General features: G+C 61.8%; 1 protein-coding gene across 6 annotated transcripts in view; it reads right to left on the reverse strand.

The window, feature by feature from the left end:
- The window catches only part of CARD11 (caspase recruitment domain family member 11), a 108,732-nt gene that overhangs the window by 10,851 nt on the left and 84,368 nt on the right, over positions 1 to 13,513 (reverse strand). For 3 of the 6 annotated variants that reach the window (XM_081552672.1, XM_081552673.1, XM_081552677.1), the window contains 11 exons: positions 12,407 to 12,586; positions 11,379 to 11,531; positions 10,742 to 10,867; positions 9,979 to 10,176; positions 7,840 to 8,016; positions 6,957 to 7,008; positions 5,357 to 5,439; positions 4,187 to 4,287; positions 3,218 to 3,270; positions 1,051 to 1,183; positions 305 to 506 (listed from right to left, as the gene is read on the reverse strand). In XM_081552672.1, coding sequence (XP_081408798.1) covers positions 305 to 506; positions 1,051 to 1,183; positions 3,218 to 3,270; positions 4,187 to 4,287; positions 5,357 to 5,439; positions 6,957 to 7,008; positions 7,840 to 8,016; positions 9,979 to 10,176; positions 10,742 to 10,867; positions 11,379 to 11,531; positions 12,407 to 12,586 — 1,458 coding nt within the window. The remainder of the gene's footprint in view (positions 1 to 304; positions 507 to 1,050; positions 1,184 to 3,217; positions 3,271 to 4,186; positions 4,288 to 5,356; positions 5,440 to 6,956; positions 7,009 to 7,839; positions 8,017 to 9,978; positions 10,177 to 10,741; positions 10,868 to 11,378; positions 11,532 to 12,406; positions 12,587 to 13,513) is intronic. The other 3 variants (XM_081552674.1, XM_081552675.1, XM_081552676.1) reach the window with 2 other exon arrangements.

A 13,513-nucleotide genomic window follows, 5' to 3' on the forward strand; every position in this document is an offset into this window, starting at 1 on the left:
GACCGGCTCAGCGCTGCCGAGGGAAGAAAGCCCCTCTCACCGCTTAAAGGGGGTTCACGTGCCTCCCGCCCACCACCCAGAGCATGCGTGTGCGTGCGCACAGGCTCCTGAAACATTCAAGCCAAGAGTGGAGGAGAGACGGGCCCAGAGAGGGGGCTTCCGGCGAGGAGCTGACGGGCCTGCCCCCACCCCAGGCCAGGCATTCTCGGCTCAGTGCGGACGTGGGCTGGGCTCCTTGCGCTGTCAGCCATAGGCGTGCAGAGGAAACAGGGCTGCCGCCTCCCCAGGCCCCCAGCCCCCTCACCAGCAGCAGCTGGTGGCCCTCGCGGAGGCCAGCCTTCTCGGCCAGGGAGCCCGGCTTGACTGAGTGGACGAAGCTCCCGCTGGCGTTGCCCCCGAGCAGGCTGAGCTGGGAGATGAGGCTGTCGCCGCTGAGCGTCGTGCGCTGCACCGAGAGCCCGGGGCCTGGCACGCGCCCCACGGACGTGACCGACGGCCGGAAGGGTCTGGGCAGGAGAGAAGGCGGGGTTAAGGCAGCTGCGGTCAGGACCCCGGCCAGGACCCCCGGCGGGGGCTCAAGTTGCAGGAGCAGACAGCTCAGGAGAAACTGGAGAGCGGCTCCCGCCGTGACGGCACAGACCAGAAGCAGGGGCCCCGGGGACACTGCCGCCGTGAGCCTGGCGTCACATGCGCCCCGGCTGCGTGCACCTCGGGTGTGACGGCTGGCCGCCCAGGGCCACAGCTCACCAGGCTTCAGGGAGTCACCGCAGGGCCTGGGCCCCGTGGGGCATCAGAGTCCCGTTCCCGGTCTCTACCAGGCTGTGTGACCCCGGGCAAGCCCCTTCCTCTCTGGGTCTGATGAGGGCTCAGGGGGTCATTCCGGACTCTGGGACCCTGTGATCCCTGGACCCTGATTCTAGAGTCCAGTCTAGGAATGCGAATGATCCCCTTTGCAGGGATCCAGGGGCAAGAAGCCTTCACCTCCTCCCCGCCCCCTCCTCAGCCCCCAAGCCCCCCACCTCAGCCTCCCCTGTCTCAAGACCCCGGTACCTTTCTAGAGAGAACTTCCTAAACATGAGGTTGACCTGTTCCAGGTCATAGGCGTCCAGGCCCTCGGACTGGTGGGAGGAGGAGGAGGAGTGGATGGAGGGGGGTCCGAAGGAGCACCGCTCATGACTGTCATCTGTGAAAGACAGACGGACCCTCAGGCCCCCGCGTGGACCCCAGGGCAGGGAGATGGCCCCTGGGCTTGCTACGATGGCTGTGGGGGTCAGGCCGGGCACTCATGCCCCTGCTCCCCCCTGCCTGCCTGCCTCCTGGGAAGTCCCCCCCAATCATGAGGGAGCTTGGGGAGGGGGAGCATGGGGGAGCTTGGGGACCAGCCTCAGTCAGCTGGTCCCTGAGGCCCTGGGGTGTCGAGGGTCCAGTCCTGGCAGCCCCTTCGGCACAGCCATTCCCCTGCCTCCAGATGGAGACTCTGGAAAGGGGTCTCTATCAGCAGGCGCTTGTTTGACTTTTGTTATCGGCATGCACGCATGCGTGCTAAGTTGCTTCAGTCGTGTCTGACTCTTTGAGACCCTATGGACCATAATCCGCCAGGCTCCTCTGTCCATGGGATTCTCCAGGCAAGAATACTGGAGTGGGTTGCCATTTTTGCCTCCAGGGGATCTTCCCCGCCCAGGGATCGAACTGGCATCTCTCATGTCTCCTGGATCGGCCGGTGGGTTCTTTACCGCTAGCACCACCTGGGAAGCCCTTCAAATCGGGCCTGTGTTTTCATTTGGGGTCCTCAGGCCTCACCACCACCTGCTGCCTCAATGGGGTTAGGGTGGGGCTGGAAGAGCAGTGTCTGGGGTAGGAAGCCCCCTCTCCTCCCAGCTCAGTGGACCCTGACCCCCTGAAGGGGAAGACGTCCACCCAGCTCAGGCCACTGGGACGGGAGAGCCGCAAGCCCTGCCCTGCTCCGGGCCAATAACAAAGGCCACTCTGCAGAGGGAATCTGTCCCGACGCTGCAGAACGCTTTGGATTGCTGCCCAGAACTCTCTCCCCAGCTCTCCCCTCCGCAGACTCGAGTTCTTCCCATTACCCCGCCTCGATTAGGTGCTGACCTCTCTTTAACGCTTGATAGCTTCTGATGGTCCCCAATTAAGGACAGACACTAATCTTTCCCTTTATCTGCTGGCAGCCGGAGCTGGCGAGGGGGTGGAGGCAGGCTGGGGAGGCCCCAGAACTGAGGGGCCTGGCGGGCCACACCCGGAGGATTCTGAGCCAGCCTTCTGGCTGCCAGCTCTGGAGGGGCCGGGGAATGCGGCTGCCAGCCCGAGACGCTGGACCCTGCCTGCTCCTCTCCGCTCTATCCCTTCGCTCAGGAGCTCAGGTTCCGCCAGCCTGCCTTGGTCTCCCCACTGGGTCACAGCTGCGGCACCATGGTCTGTGCCACGGCAAGAGCTCAGGGACACTCGGAACAGGGCCTGGCGAGGCTGGGGGCCTGGACGTGTGCTGGGCCTCCCCGCTGTACAGGGTGGAGGCTGGAGCCGCGAGCAGCTTATCACTCCGGGCAACAGAGCCCTCGTGCTTGGCTCTGCATGGCATGTGCCAGGCCACGGGAACACCCCCCACCATCACACAGCTCTGCCCGGGGCTGGCTCAGGGCGGCTGCACCCCCAGGCTCCCCGGCGCTCGCTTGCCCCACGCCCCCAATTCAGGGATGAAAACCAGCCTTCAGGGCCGCCCCATCCCCACCCCAGGGCCCCGGGCCCCACACCTGCCACTCATCTTGCTGAGGTGCGTTAATGGCTTAATTTACGCCCAGACTCTTAAGGGGTCCCCCACCTCCAGTCCACCCTCTAGCACGCTGCTCCTGGGTCCCCCTAAGATGCTGTTCCTCCCATTGCACCCTGCGGACAAACAGCTGCTGACAGTCACCGGGATGGACCGCGGTGCCTGCTACCATCGCATGAGCTATGCTTTCTTAAAAACGCAGACCCCCCTGATTCCGCACTCGGCACTGGCATGCTTCCCACCGTCCACAAAACAAAGGCGGGGCCCCCGGGGCGCATCCCGGCTCAGGGGCCCGTCCCCCGTGTGCACTCTGGGAACCTGCTTTGCGCACATCTCCTAAGGCCCTCCTGTGTGCGAGGCCTTGCCCCAAGCGTCAGGACACGGCCGAGGAGGCCACCGCGCTTGGAACGCTTCTCAGATTCGCTGGGCACCTACCATCGAGGTCTAAGGCGTCGAAGCCACCGCTGTCGTTGTCTTCCTCAACTGTGCTGCAAGACACAATGGGGGGGCAGGGGGCTCTCTGGATTGTGTGCAGGTGGTCAAGGGAGAGGGAAGCTTCCGGAATGTTCCGGCGGTGCGAGAGGCTCTGGTTCTGAGAGGGCAAGATGGGCAGGAGAGGGGGGTCGGCGGTTGCATGGAGGGCTCTGTGCCACGTGAGGCCTGCACGTGGCTGGGCGCGCGGCCGGGAGGGCAGGGTGGCCCCGGAGCCTGCAGAGGTCACTTTGCGGGGATGAGGGTGACTCTGAAGAGCTGGTGAGTGCAGTGCCTGGCAGCCCCATCTGCCACTTCCCACTCGCTTCTCTGCCTGGACGCAGAGTGCTTAGTACCATTTATACTCGGAGGGGGCTACCTCGTGTGACGGGCCCAGAATAGCGGAGCCTCCGTCAGATGGGGCTGGACGGGCGTGTGTTTCTAGACGCCTCACTTGCTCCCCTGGGGTCCTTGCGGTGGACTAATGAGGCCCAAAGCAGGTCACGGGCAGGACCTGAGACAGAGATTCAGTCCTGCCGGCCACGCCTTGCTCACACCTCCCGGGAACCACCATCAGCCTCTGACTCGGAAGGTAAGACACTAAACACCCGGCTGAAGAGGCACGTCTGGATGCCCAGGCGCTATCCCTACTGTGGTCTCCACCCTGCGGACACTGATGGTCAGGAAGGAGGAGAGGGAGGAGGGATGGAGGGCAGCAGGGGCAAAGCGGCCTAGGTTTCATCATTTGCTGGCTACAAGGGTGACCCTGGGGAAGCCGTCTCCCTTCCTGGGGGCTCAGGCTGCTCATCTGTAAAATGGGCACCCTCCCGCCCGTGTCTCCAGCTTCCCCGGAGGCCCGCTGAGTCAGTCAGCGCCGAGCAGCACAGCAGCACAGGGAAAAGGCCCCACCCGCTCCGTCCAGCCGTCACCCACCTCCGATGAGGCGCGTCTTCTTTGTACCGTCTGACAATGGAGTCGTTTCCTGGGGGCTCGGCCGTGATTGACATGATGCTGGAACGGCTCCGATGGGGCTGCTTCAAACACACACACGCAGATGAATTACGGGGAGCTGGGTATTCATAGGCTGTGCCTCAGCGGGCATCAATATCATACACATGGTGACTAAATCTAACTCAGAGGCTATGCAGGCAGTGCGGGCCGGCAAGCCAGTTCTCAGAGGTGACCTTGGCCAAAGAAGGCTTGTGCTCAGCCTGGGGTGGGCAGAGCCGCGGGGCCTGGTGCCCATCTTCGTGTTCATCTGCTTGCGGGGGGAGCGGGGCAGGGGAGGCAGTGGGGCTCCGAGGGGGGTGCCCTGCATGTGCCCGGCACAGGCTCAGCTCTGCCCCCAGGGCTGCCCGGCCGTAGGCAACTGTGCCAGGCAAGAGGAGACCTCTGGGCCCGGTGGGGCGGGGGTGGGGGGCACGGATGCCCTCACAGACAGCGCGGCTGCTCCTGCAGGGTGACCCTGTGGGACGAGGCCCGCCGGCTCCTGGCATAGGGCTGCCTGAAATAAGAGCCTTGGGTTTCACCTCCCAGAGCTGCACTCAGACAGGAGTCATTTGTTATCAAATCTCTGCCTCCCCCAGGGCCTGATTTCAGAAGCTGAGCTGACAAGCTTCCCAGGGCTTCCCCTCTGGGTTAGAATTTCTGCCGGCAGGCCTCCCCCCAGGAGAGGTGACCCTGCCGGCGTGCGGGGACCCTGCCTGCCTCTCCCAGGTGGGCTGAGGAGGCACGGGGTGCCGGGCAGGCCCCGCTCTGCCGTGGGCGGCTCCAGCTGCTGCAGCCCCCGCCGGCCACGCCGCTCTGGCTCCCGGAGTCGCCAGGGGCTGCGGAGCGGTGGCAGGGTCTTCGGCTGCCTGTGCAATGCGCTGCAGCCCTGTGGAGGCCTGTCTCATCCTCCTACCAAGTGTTATATTGGAAAAGGAGGTGGCAAGAAGCTGTAAATACAGCGTGAGGCCGGGAAACGTCTTTAAATAAACACAAGGAGGCCTGGGCCGCCGGGAGAGGCATGGGGGCGGGGGTGGGCCCACGGAGGGGTGGGGGGGGCTTGGGCCACGTCCTGGGCCGGCAGCGGGGGCTGCGGTGGGTGGGGCCCTCGCTCACCATCTTGGAGAAGGAGTTGGTGACGGGCAGGGACCGGGAGGAGCTGGGGCTGGCGTCCATGAGGTCCTCTTCTTGTCCCCTCCCTGTCCTCAGCGAGCCGGGCAGGGGGCGCGGGGGGGAAGGGGGCGCGGGAGGAAGGAGAGGGAGAGGCGGTGAGAGCTCTGCGCCCTGGGGGCCATCCTGGCTGGGGAGCGCGTGTCCTCCCGGGGGTGGGAGGTGGCCTCCTTGCCCCTCGTCCGGGCGGCCTTGTCAAGGCGGGATGATGCCCTTTGTCCTGGGGACCGAGGCGGGCGTCCCCGCAGGTGCTTGGCGTGGAACAGCAGGAACTGGGGTGGGAACTTGCCTGCCCGGACGCCCCGACACCAGAACAGACCCGACTGTACCCCCTAACCCAGGCTGATGGGAGTCGGCGGGGGGATGCCTTCAGTGGGCCCTCGGCACCCCGTGCTCCTTTGGGGCTGGCTGAGACCTTCCGCACGCCTCGTCTGGCCCTCCTCTCACAGCAGGGGCGGGCAGCTCCCCCGTCCGTGGCCCCACGCCCTGCTGTGCGTGTGTGTGCATGTGTGTGCGCACGCGCGTGTACAGTCACCGCACACATGCAGCCCCGTGAGTGCTCCCCTGCCGGCCCAGGCCCACCAGGCAGCCGGCAAGGCTCTGTCCCTCCTGCACCCCCTTCCCGCTTCTTGGCACGAGCGCCCTGTCTGCTTCCTGCAGGCCCCTCCTGGACAGGGTCCCTGCCACACCTGGTGCGGCCCCCAGCTCGGGGCTCCCCTTCCCCCGGCCCCCCACCAGGCCCGGCCCAGCTCTAGACCCCCCCGGCCCCCCTGCTCTCCTCAGGGGCATGAAGTGTGTGAACCCGCGCCTGGCCACGAGCCTCTGCAGGCCCCTCGGCTCCGACCCCGGGAGGCAGGGGGCGTGCAGCCCCGCGCACTGTGCCAGCTGACTCAGGGCATCTGCTTCTGGCTCCGACCCAGGGGGCCGTGCCCAGCGGCCTCTCTCTGCCTCTTCCCGGCCCGTCTGTCTGCACGCCCCCTTCTTGACGGGTCCTCCTCTGACTCTCCTCCAGGTGCTCTCGCAGCTGTCCAGAGCGGCATTCTACCTCCTCACCAACAGCCCTGCCCGAGCCCCTGGGCTCTGGAAGAGTCTACGCGGGCTGCCAGCATCTGGCTCACAGTGGGGCAAACCCTCGCTGGCCAACAGCACTCCAGAGTCACGCCTAGGATGTGTGAGGGGGTATTCTGAGGACGGTGTGTCTCAGAGGACCAGGGGCTCACGGGAGCACTGGGGGCCTCCCACGCCCGGGACCGTGGGGACAGGAGCAGTTGTCTTGCTGACCGGCCAGCAGCACTAAGTACCAAGTTCAGGGGCTCCAGGTGGACCCGCGGGGAGGGGGCCTCAGGCGTGTGATTCTGTGGTCGGGGCTCCGGCCCCCTCTGATGACAACGAACAGTAATGACCAGCTGGACACCCCGCCACCCCAACCCCGGGGACCCCGAGACTCTCCTGGGTTAACCTCGCAGGACTGATGCCCATGACGGGGAAACAGAGGGGCCGAGAGTTAGCGTGACAGACAAGACAGGGATCTGGGCGTCTCGCTAACCTTGAAAGTCTGATGTTCGCTTCAGGCTGATGGGGGACTTGGCTCTCTGCAGCTGAAAGAGACGGAGCGGAGGGAAAGGCAGAGGACGCAAATCAAACAAGGCCCGATGTGTCACCCGCACTAAGCAAAGAAATAAATTGAGGCAAGGCCATGTCGCCCTCGTCACGTGGCCGCCAGGACCACGGGAGGTGCAGGACGCTCGTCCTCACGGCCATGGCTCCCCGGCCCTGAGCAGGCAGCTGCCGGTTCAGACACGCTCGCCACGTGGGAGGCGGTGCCACGCGGCTCGGATCGTCCCCCAGCCAAGGGTGGACTGGACGGGGCGGTGCTGTGAAGCGGAGCAGAACCGGGCACTCGGCTCCGGGGACTTCTCAGGGAAGGGCGAGGCTTTCGGGCAGCTAGCCGGGCCACCCTCGGCATCAGGGGCCCGTGGTGCCAGGCTGGCCTCGGAGGTGCTGCCTCACTCACTCGCTCACTCACTCACTCACTCGCTCACATGCCTTCATTCCTCAGCTGACGGGCTGCACTGGACACAGAGAGCAAGGCAGGCAGGACGGGTGCTTCGCCACCAGCTGCCATCACAAGCCAGTCACGTCAATAAACACGCGACAGGCACTCAATACCCATTTGTTGAATAAACAAGTGAATCTGGAGATCATGCTTATTTCACTCTCTCCCTTCTCTCTCTGAACTTCCACCACAATCATAAGAGAGGAGAGAACTGGTAAAAAACAAGCTAACAGCTCAAGCTGGCATGACTTGCATTCACAGGCCGAGGTGCCTCGGTGGTCTGAGACCCGCCCGCCTGCAGAGAGCCCGGCTCCCCGCCCTGCCCCGCGATGGCCGGACTGCGGCCCGTCTCGCCCCCTCTGTGTGCAGGCACCTGGATGCCCTTCAGGTTCATCCTGCGCTTGGGCGGGTGGTGGGGCAGGAAGTAGCGGTTGTCCTCTGGTGAGTCCTCCGAGGTGGAAGAGTCGTCGGCTTCCTGACCGTTGGTCCTGGGGCTGGTGTCCCCAAAGTTCTGAGAGATGATGGTCACCGGCAGGTTCCTGGGCAGGCTCTGAAGACAAGGAGAGGCCGCGCCCGTCATGAGTGCCCAGAGCTGCCACCACACTGGGAAACAGCTCTGCTAACGGCGCCATCACTCACCTCTCCCGGGCACCAAGCTTGGAGCTCTGAGCGGGGGAGAGGGAGCTGCTTCTCCTTCCTGAACCCTGTGTCCACCTCAAGGCCAAGCGCTATCATCCTAGCTCCTCTCTCATCCTCTCAAGCCCTGCCCGCCTCCTCTCCCACCCACCAGGCCCTGGCATTCTTTATAGCTGTGAAGGGATCGCCTCCCAGCTGGTCTTGGCCCCTTGCCCCTTGGCCACCACCAGATCCCCAATTTTCTACTCCTGTGCCTAAGCTGCAAACATAAAAAGTACCAACAAGTGACTGCACCACGATAAAAGGGCTACTGTCCTAAGGGATTCGCATCCGTGATCTGAGGCTGAGGTGCAGAGTGTCGAGTACCTTGAGGTTGATCCTCCAAAGCCACGTAACACCCTCAAGCCAGGCTGCCTCCAAACCCAAAGCTCCTGGCCTTTCCTCCTGGCCCCAGATCCTTCACAGTCCAGGAAAAACTCCCAACCAAGCTCCTTAGCGGACAGGCCCACCCTGTTCCCTGCTGCTCCCCGCTCCCACCCACCTCCTGCCTGTCCCTGCCGGCCACTCAAGGACGACAGAACTGCCCACCACGGCCATGGGTGTCGCACCCCCAGGCCTCTGCTTGCGGTGTCCCTGTGGCCTGGAATACCGTCCCATCTTCCCTCATCTAGCCCGGCGACATCACAGTGTTGGTTCATAAATGTTTCCTGAAGGGTCCAGCCATGCCTGGCACCGTGCTAGTGTTGGACTCACAGAGGGGCCTACACGGAACTTCTTCGCAATTACAAACTGTGAGAAATGCTCAAAAGTGAGAGCCTAACCCGGAGGCTCCTGGTTTCCACGATGGGGGCCGCTGATCACCTAGCCAAGGAGGTGACGCTTCTGCCAGCCCCAGAAGGGGGACGGAACTTGGCCAGTGAAGTCCGGGGACAACATTCCCCGTGGAGGCCCCAAGGCCTGCCCCTCCTGTGTGGAGTCTCTCCTAGAAGCCTGACAGAATGGGGGCCTCCTCCCCTGGGCACTCACAGCACCCCTGTAACTCATCATTTACAGCATTTGTGCTGAAAAGTTGTGTTCCTGAATCTGTCTCCAGCATCAGACCTGAGTTCTCTGGGCAAAGGGTCAGGAGTGGAGGGTCTTATCCTGGTTCACCGAGTCACTGGCTAGTGATGCCCTTGGGCAAGTTAGCTGCTTGTGTCCAGTTCTACCCTCAGCAAAGGGAGACAGTGATCTCATCGTCCTGGCAGGACGGTCCTGTGGGTTAAAGGAGATACAGCATAGGAGGCACCTGCAGAACCCACAGCCACGAGAGGCAGTATCACCTGCCTGCATGGGCATCACTCACTCCTGAGCGCCTGGGGCCCTGCTGTGACATGCACTTGAACTTCCCATTGAGATAAGTGATGCTTTCTTTATGGGCCCTAGTGACTAATGGGAGGCCGGCATCTTACACCCAGTGCCCGCCCACATGCGGTTAAGAAACCCCGTGGGAGGTAAACTGAGAGGGAGCTGCAGTTCTAACTTGGAAGTGACTTGCCTGAGATCCCCTGGCCAGCCGGCAGGTGGCCAGGCGTCTGTCCTGCCTTTGCTGGCTTTAACGTGAGCAGTCTACCCTACCGTATGCGTGTGGAGCTCGGCTCAATGTCACGTGGCAGCGGGATGGGAGGGGAGTCTGGGGGAGAACGGACACATGGGTACGTATGGCTGAGTCCCTTCGCTGTTCTGAAAAGATACAGCATGTTAACTGGCTAAACTCCAGTACAAAATAAAAAGCTAAAAAATAAAACGAGCGGTCTGGTCTGTTCATCAGAACACAGACACCCAAGGGTTGACGGGTGGGCGCCGGGCGTGGTCGGGACGGCTGTCCTCTGCAGACCTGCTCGAGGGTGCCGCTGTCCTTGGAGAGGCGCCGCAGCTTGCTCTCCAGGTTGACGATGCAGGCCTCCCGCCGCACCATCTCGATGCGCATCTCGTCCTTCTTCTCCTCCAGCTCTCGGATCTGCTTCCTGTACTTGTCCTTCTCGATCAGGCACTGGGAGTACTGGGTCTGCGCTTCGTCCCGGGAGTGGAAGGCCTGCCCGGGAGGCGGGGGACAAGGCCGCTGGGTTCTTCGTCCCCCTCCCCCTCCCCCCCAAATCAGACCCGGGACGCCCGCTCCCCAGCCCACGTGTCAGCCACAGCATCTCCGGCCCTTTTCCTGAATCTGACACTTGGGCGTTTCAACTGCTACTGTCCTCTGCACGTGTTACAGGCCCCGTGAGTTCACCCTGGCTGCACGCCCGCTGCTGGGCTAAGAGGTCCGAGGCAGAGCCCACCCACTCCCCTGCGAAATGGAGCTGTTATTTTATTCCCACTTCACAGATGGGAGCAGTGAGGCTTCCAGGCAGGGACAGCGTGGCAGCCACACGTCTGAAGAGGGACAGGGCCTGGACCTGGCCATCTGACTCTGAAGCCCAGGACACTGGAGTCCAGTTCAGGCCCCTGCCCTGCTTTTTAAACACCAGTGACACGGCTGGGATGGGATTTATTTTTGGAAGGGAAGCAGGAAAGATGGGCTCCTGAGTGGTTCCTGCAGAGCTGATGACGCTACCCCGACATCCCGCCGGCCCCCATGGCCTGGAGCCCAGGCCGGCCAGTACCTGGTCCCGCTCCCGCTCGACCTCCTCGAGCTGCAGCATGACGGTGTTCATGCGGTGCTTGTACATCTCGCAGTCCTTCCCCAGCGTGGAGCACTTCAGCTCCAGGTCCTCCTTCTCTTCCAGGTACTGCGAGCACAGGGAGAGATCAATACACGCATCAAGCCATTGACAAATCAGGGCCGACAGCTGGTTTCCAGCCGCAGCTTCCCAGGGCCGGCTCGCCCCTCCCCGCAGTGCCTGACCTTCTGAAAGTCAGCGCTCTTATGAGGGACCTCGGTAAGAGCTCAGCTGGCCAGCCCACCAGCTGAGATGTGATGCGGACCTACTATGTGCAAGGGGCATGGGGGACAGGACTGACACCGAGTGAGCCCTCCTGTGGCCTTTAGCCAGGGTGGGGTGGGGACAGGGTGGACACTGAGTATGCCCTCCTGTGACTGCAGCGGTCAGCCAGGGGGCAAGACCAGTGCCATGCGGACACTTAGAACAATTCACAAGTAATGCAAGGTGCTGACACACAGGGAATCACACTGGGGCTCAGACCTGGTCCCGGAAGAGGGGGGGGGCCCAGAGGTTCCACACACACGGGGGCCCGGGGCTCCCACCCCAAGCTGCAGCAGCGGCCGTTGGAGGGCCCCACCTTGTCCCTCAGCTCTTCTGCCTGGCGGACCTCCTCCTGCAGGTTGTAGATCTTGTTGACGAGCTCCTGCCGGTCCTCCAGGGCCTCCTTGCGGTCATGCTCCAGGATGTCCAGGATGGCCTTGTCTGAGTCTGGCAGGCTGCGCTTCCCGGCCTGCGTGGGTGGGGGGTGTGTGCGTGGGGGGAACGTTTAATGGGGCTGGGGGGTGCGGGGCAGGGAGCAAGGAGGCCCAGGAAGGCTGCAGACAGAAGTGCCAGCGACAGACATGCAGGGAGCGTAAGACTTTGTGCCAGGGAAGCAGAGGCAAGAATCGCTGTCTCTTGGGGTCCTTAAGCGGCTTATTACTTATGAATTTTATCACCTGGAAAGAAGCATAAAACCCACTTCTGCTCAGAAACATCCCAATGCCTATTGTTCTGCCCCGGCTCTTATCAGAGCCCAGAAAGGCAGTTGTGCAGCTTCTCCGAACATTTCACAAGTGAAGACAAAGACGGGGCTGATCTGCCTTGCAGATGCCTCCCCTGAAACATCAATTAATCTGCTCCGATTAAACCGGGACCCAGTCTCTGCTGTGAACCAGGGCCTTCCACACCAGGTGGCAATGATCCTGGGGGCATCATTCTTTTCGGGGGAGGGGGCGGGTGCCTTCCTTCCTCCCCTGCACATGTATTTGGGGATGTTTTTCCTCTGTACCCACAGATGACTCTGTGATGACAAAAACGGGGAGGCTCTCAAAGCTTTAACAAATCCCTCACAGCTGAGAGCTGAGTTTCTTGGAATCTTTAAGGCAAGAAGGTTTTCCCCAAAGTACTTTCCTCACAATGCCCAGGACGCTGATTTTCGTGAAATGATTCAACCGAGGGAACAACGTCACAAGTGTTACCTCACGTAATGTCTGAGAAGTGGGTGGTGCGGTCACCCCTGTTGACAGAGGAGGAGCTAAGGTGGCCAAGGAGGATAACATGAATTCTCTGCAGTCCCGCAGTCAGCAAGGGACACCCCGGCAGGTGTGCTGTCCCCACCCTCACCTGGATGATGGACTGCAGCTCCTGGATCTTGGTCTTCAGCATCTCGTTCTCCCGCTCCAGCTCCAGGACCTGCTCCTTCTTGGGCCGGTTCTCGATGTCGTTCTTCAGTTTCAGCGACTGGTTCCTCTCCAGTTTGCATTCCTCCTCCATCTTGTTCAACCGATGCTTTAGCTGGTCAATCTGAAACACCCCCGGGGGCCGAGGGGAGAGCGAGGTTGCAGGGAAACGTTCAGAAAAGGCAGGGCCTCCCCACATCCTGCTGGACTTCGGCAAGATCCGTGTTCTGTCCCCTCTCTCCTCCTCCAGCTGGTGACCCAGAAGGGCTCAAAGATACTCCTTCAGTGAAACAAACCACCCCCTCCTTGTTGAGGAGGAGGTCCTGGTCTGTTAGTTTGGAAGAGCGCTAGAGCAGTTACGGTCCTCAGCCGACCTCCTCGGGCAAGCTTCACGGGTGTGGAACGGGTTACAGGTTAGGATAGGAGGTTCCCAAGCTGGTGTTTCCCTGAGTTACTCTTTCCACTCTAAAGGTCTTTTCTGACGGGTTTCGAATTCTGATCCCCAGAAGACAAGATTTCTGAAGAACCCCAGTGTTTTAGAAGGGGGCAGAGCTGGGGGGAGGAATTCGGGCTCAATCTTGACTTCACGCCCCAGAGCAGCTCTGCCTGCACGTGATTTAGCCTCTTGGGTTTCATCCAAGATTTTATCTGAAGAAATGGCACTACTGCTACAAGAACAGCTTGAGACTCATTGGGCTATAGGCTGGCAGGATCTCTGGCTTAAAGGACCTGCCCAGACTTAGTGTGAGAAAGACTGCCTTCCTGGAGGAGGCAGTTACTATTCTTGGGACTTTGACAACTGGCAATGTGCTAAGCTTCACCCTCAAGAAGTGAGTGTCAGGGACTGGGACCAGGAGACTTCTAAACCCCTGTGGCTAAGTGTGTTTGTTTCCCCAAACTGATCAGCCTTGGCAAAACACCTAAAATAAGAATATTGTTTTTAAGTGCTGCAAGGAAGAGACCACCAAGGGGTGGGTGTCCTTTTTCAATTCTAGGCTTTTGGGGAGAACACCTCTAGAAATCTGGCAGGTAGAGGGTGGTGGCTTTAGCC

The sequence above is a fragment of the Giraffa tippelskirchi genome, chromosome 13 (assembly GCF_054371585.1).
Source record: "Giraffa tippelskirchi isolate mGirTip1 chromosome 13, T2T-mGirTip1v1.2.pri, whole genome shotgun sequence".
In the NCBI taxonomy this organism is placed as follows: Eukaryota; Metazoa; Chordata; class Mammalia; order Artiodactyla; family Giraffidae; genus Giraffa; species Giraffa tippelskirchi.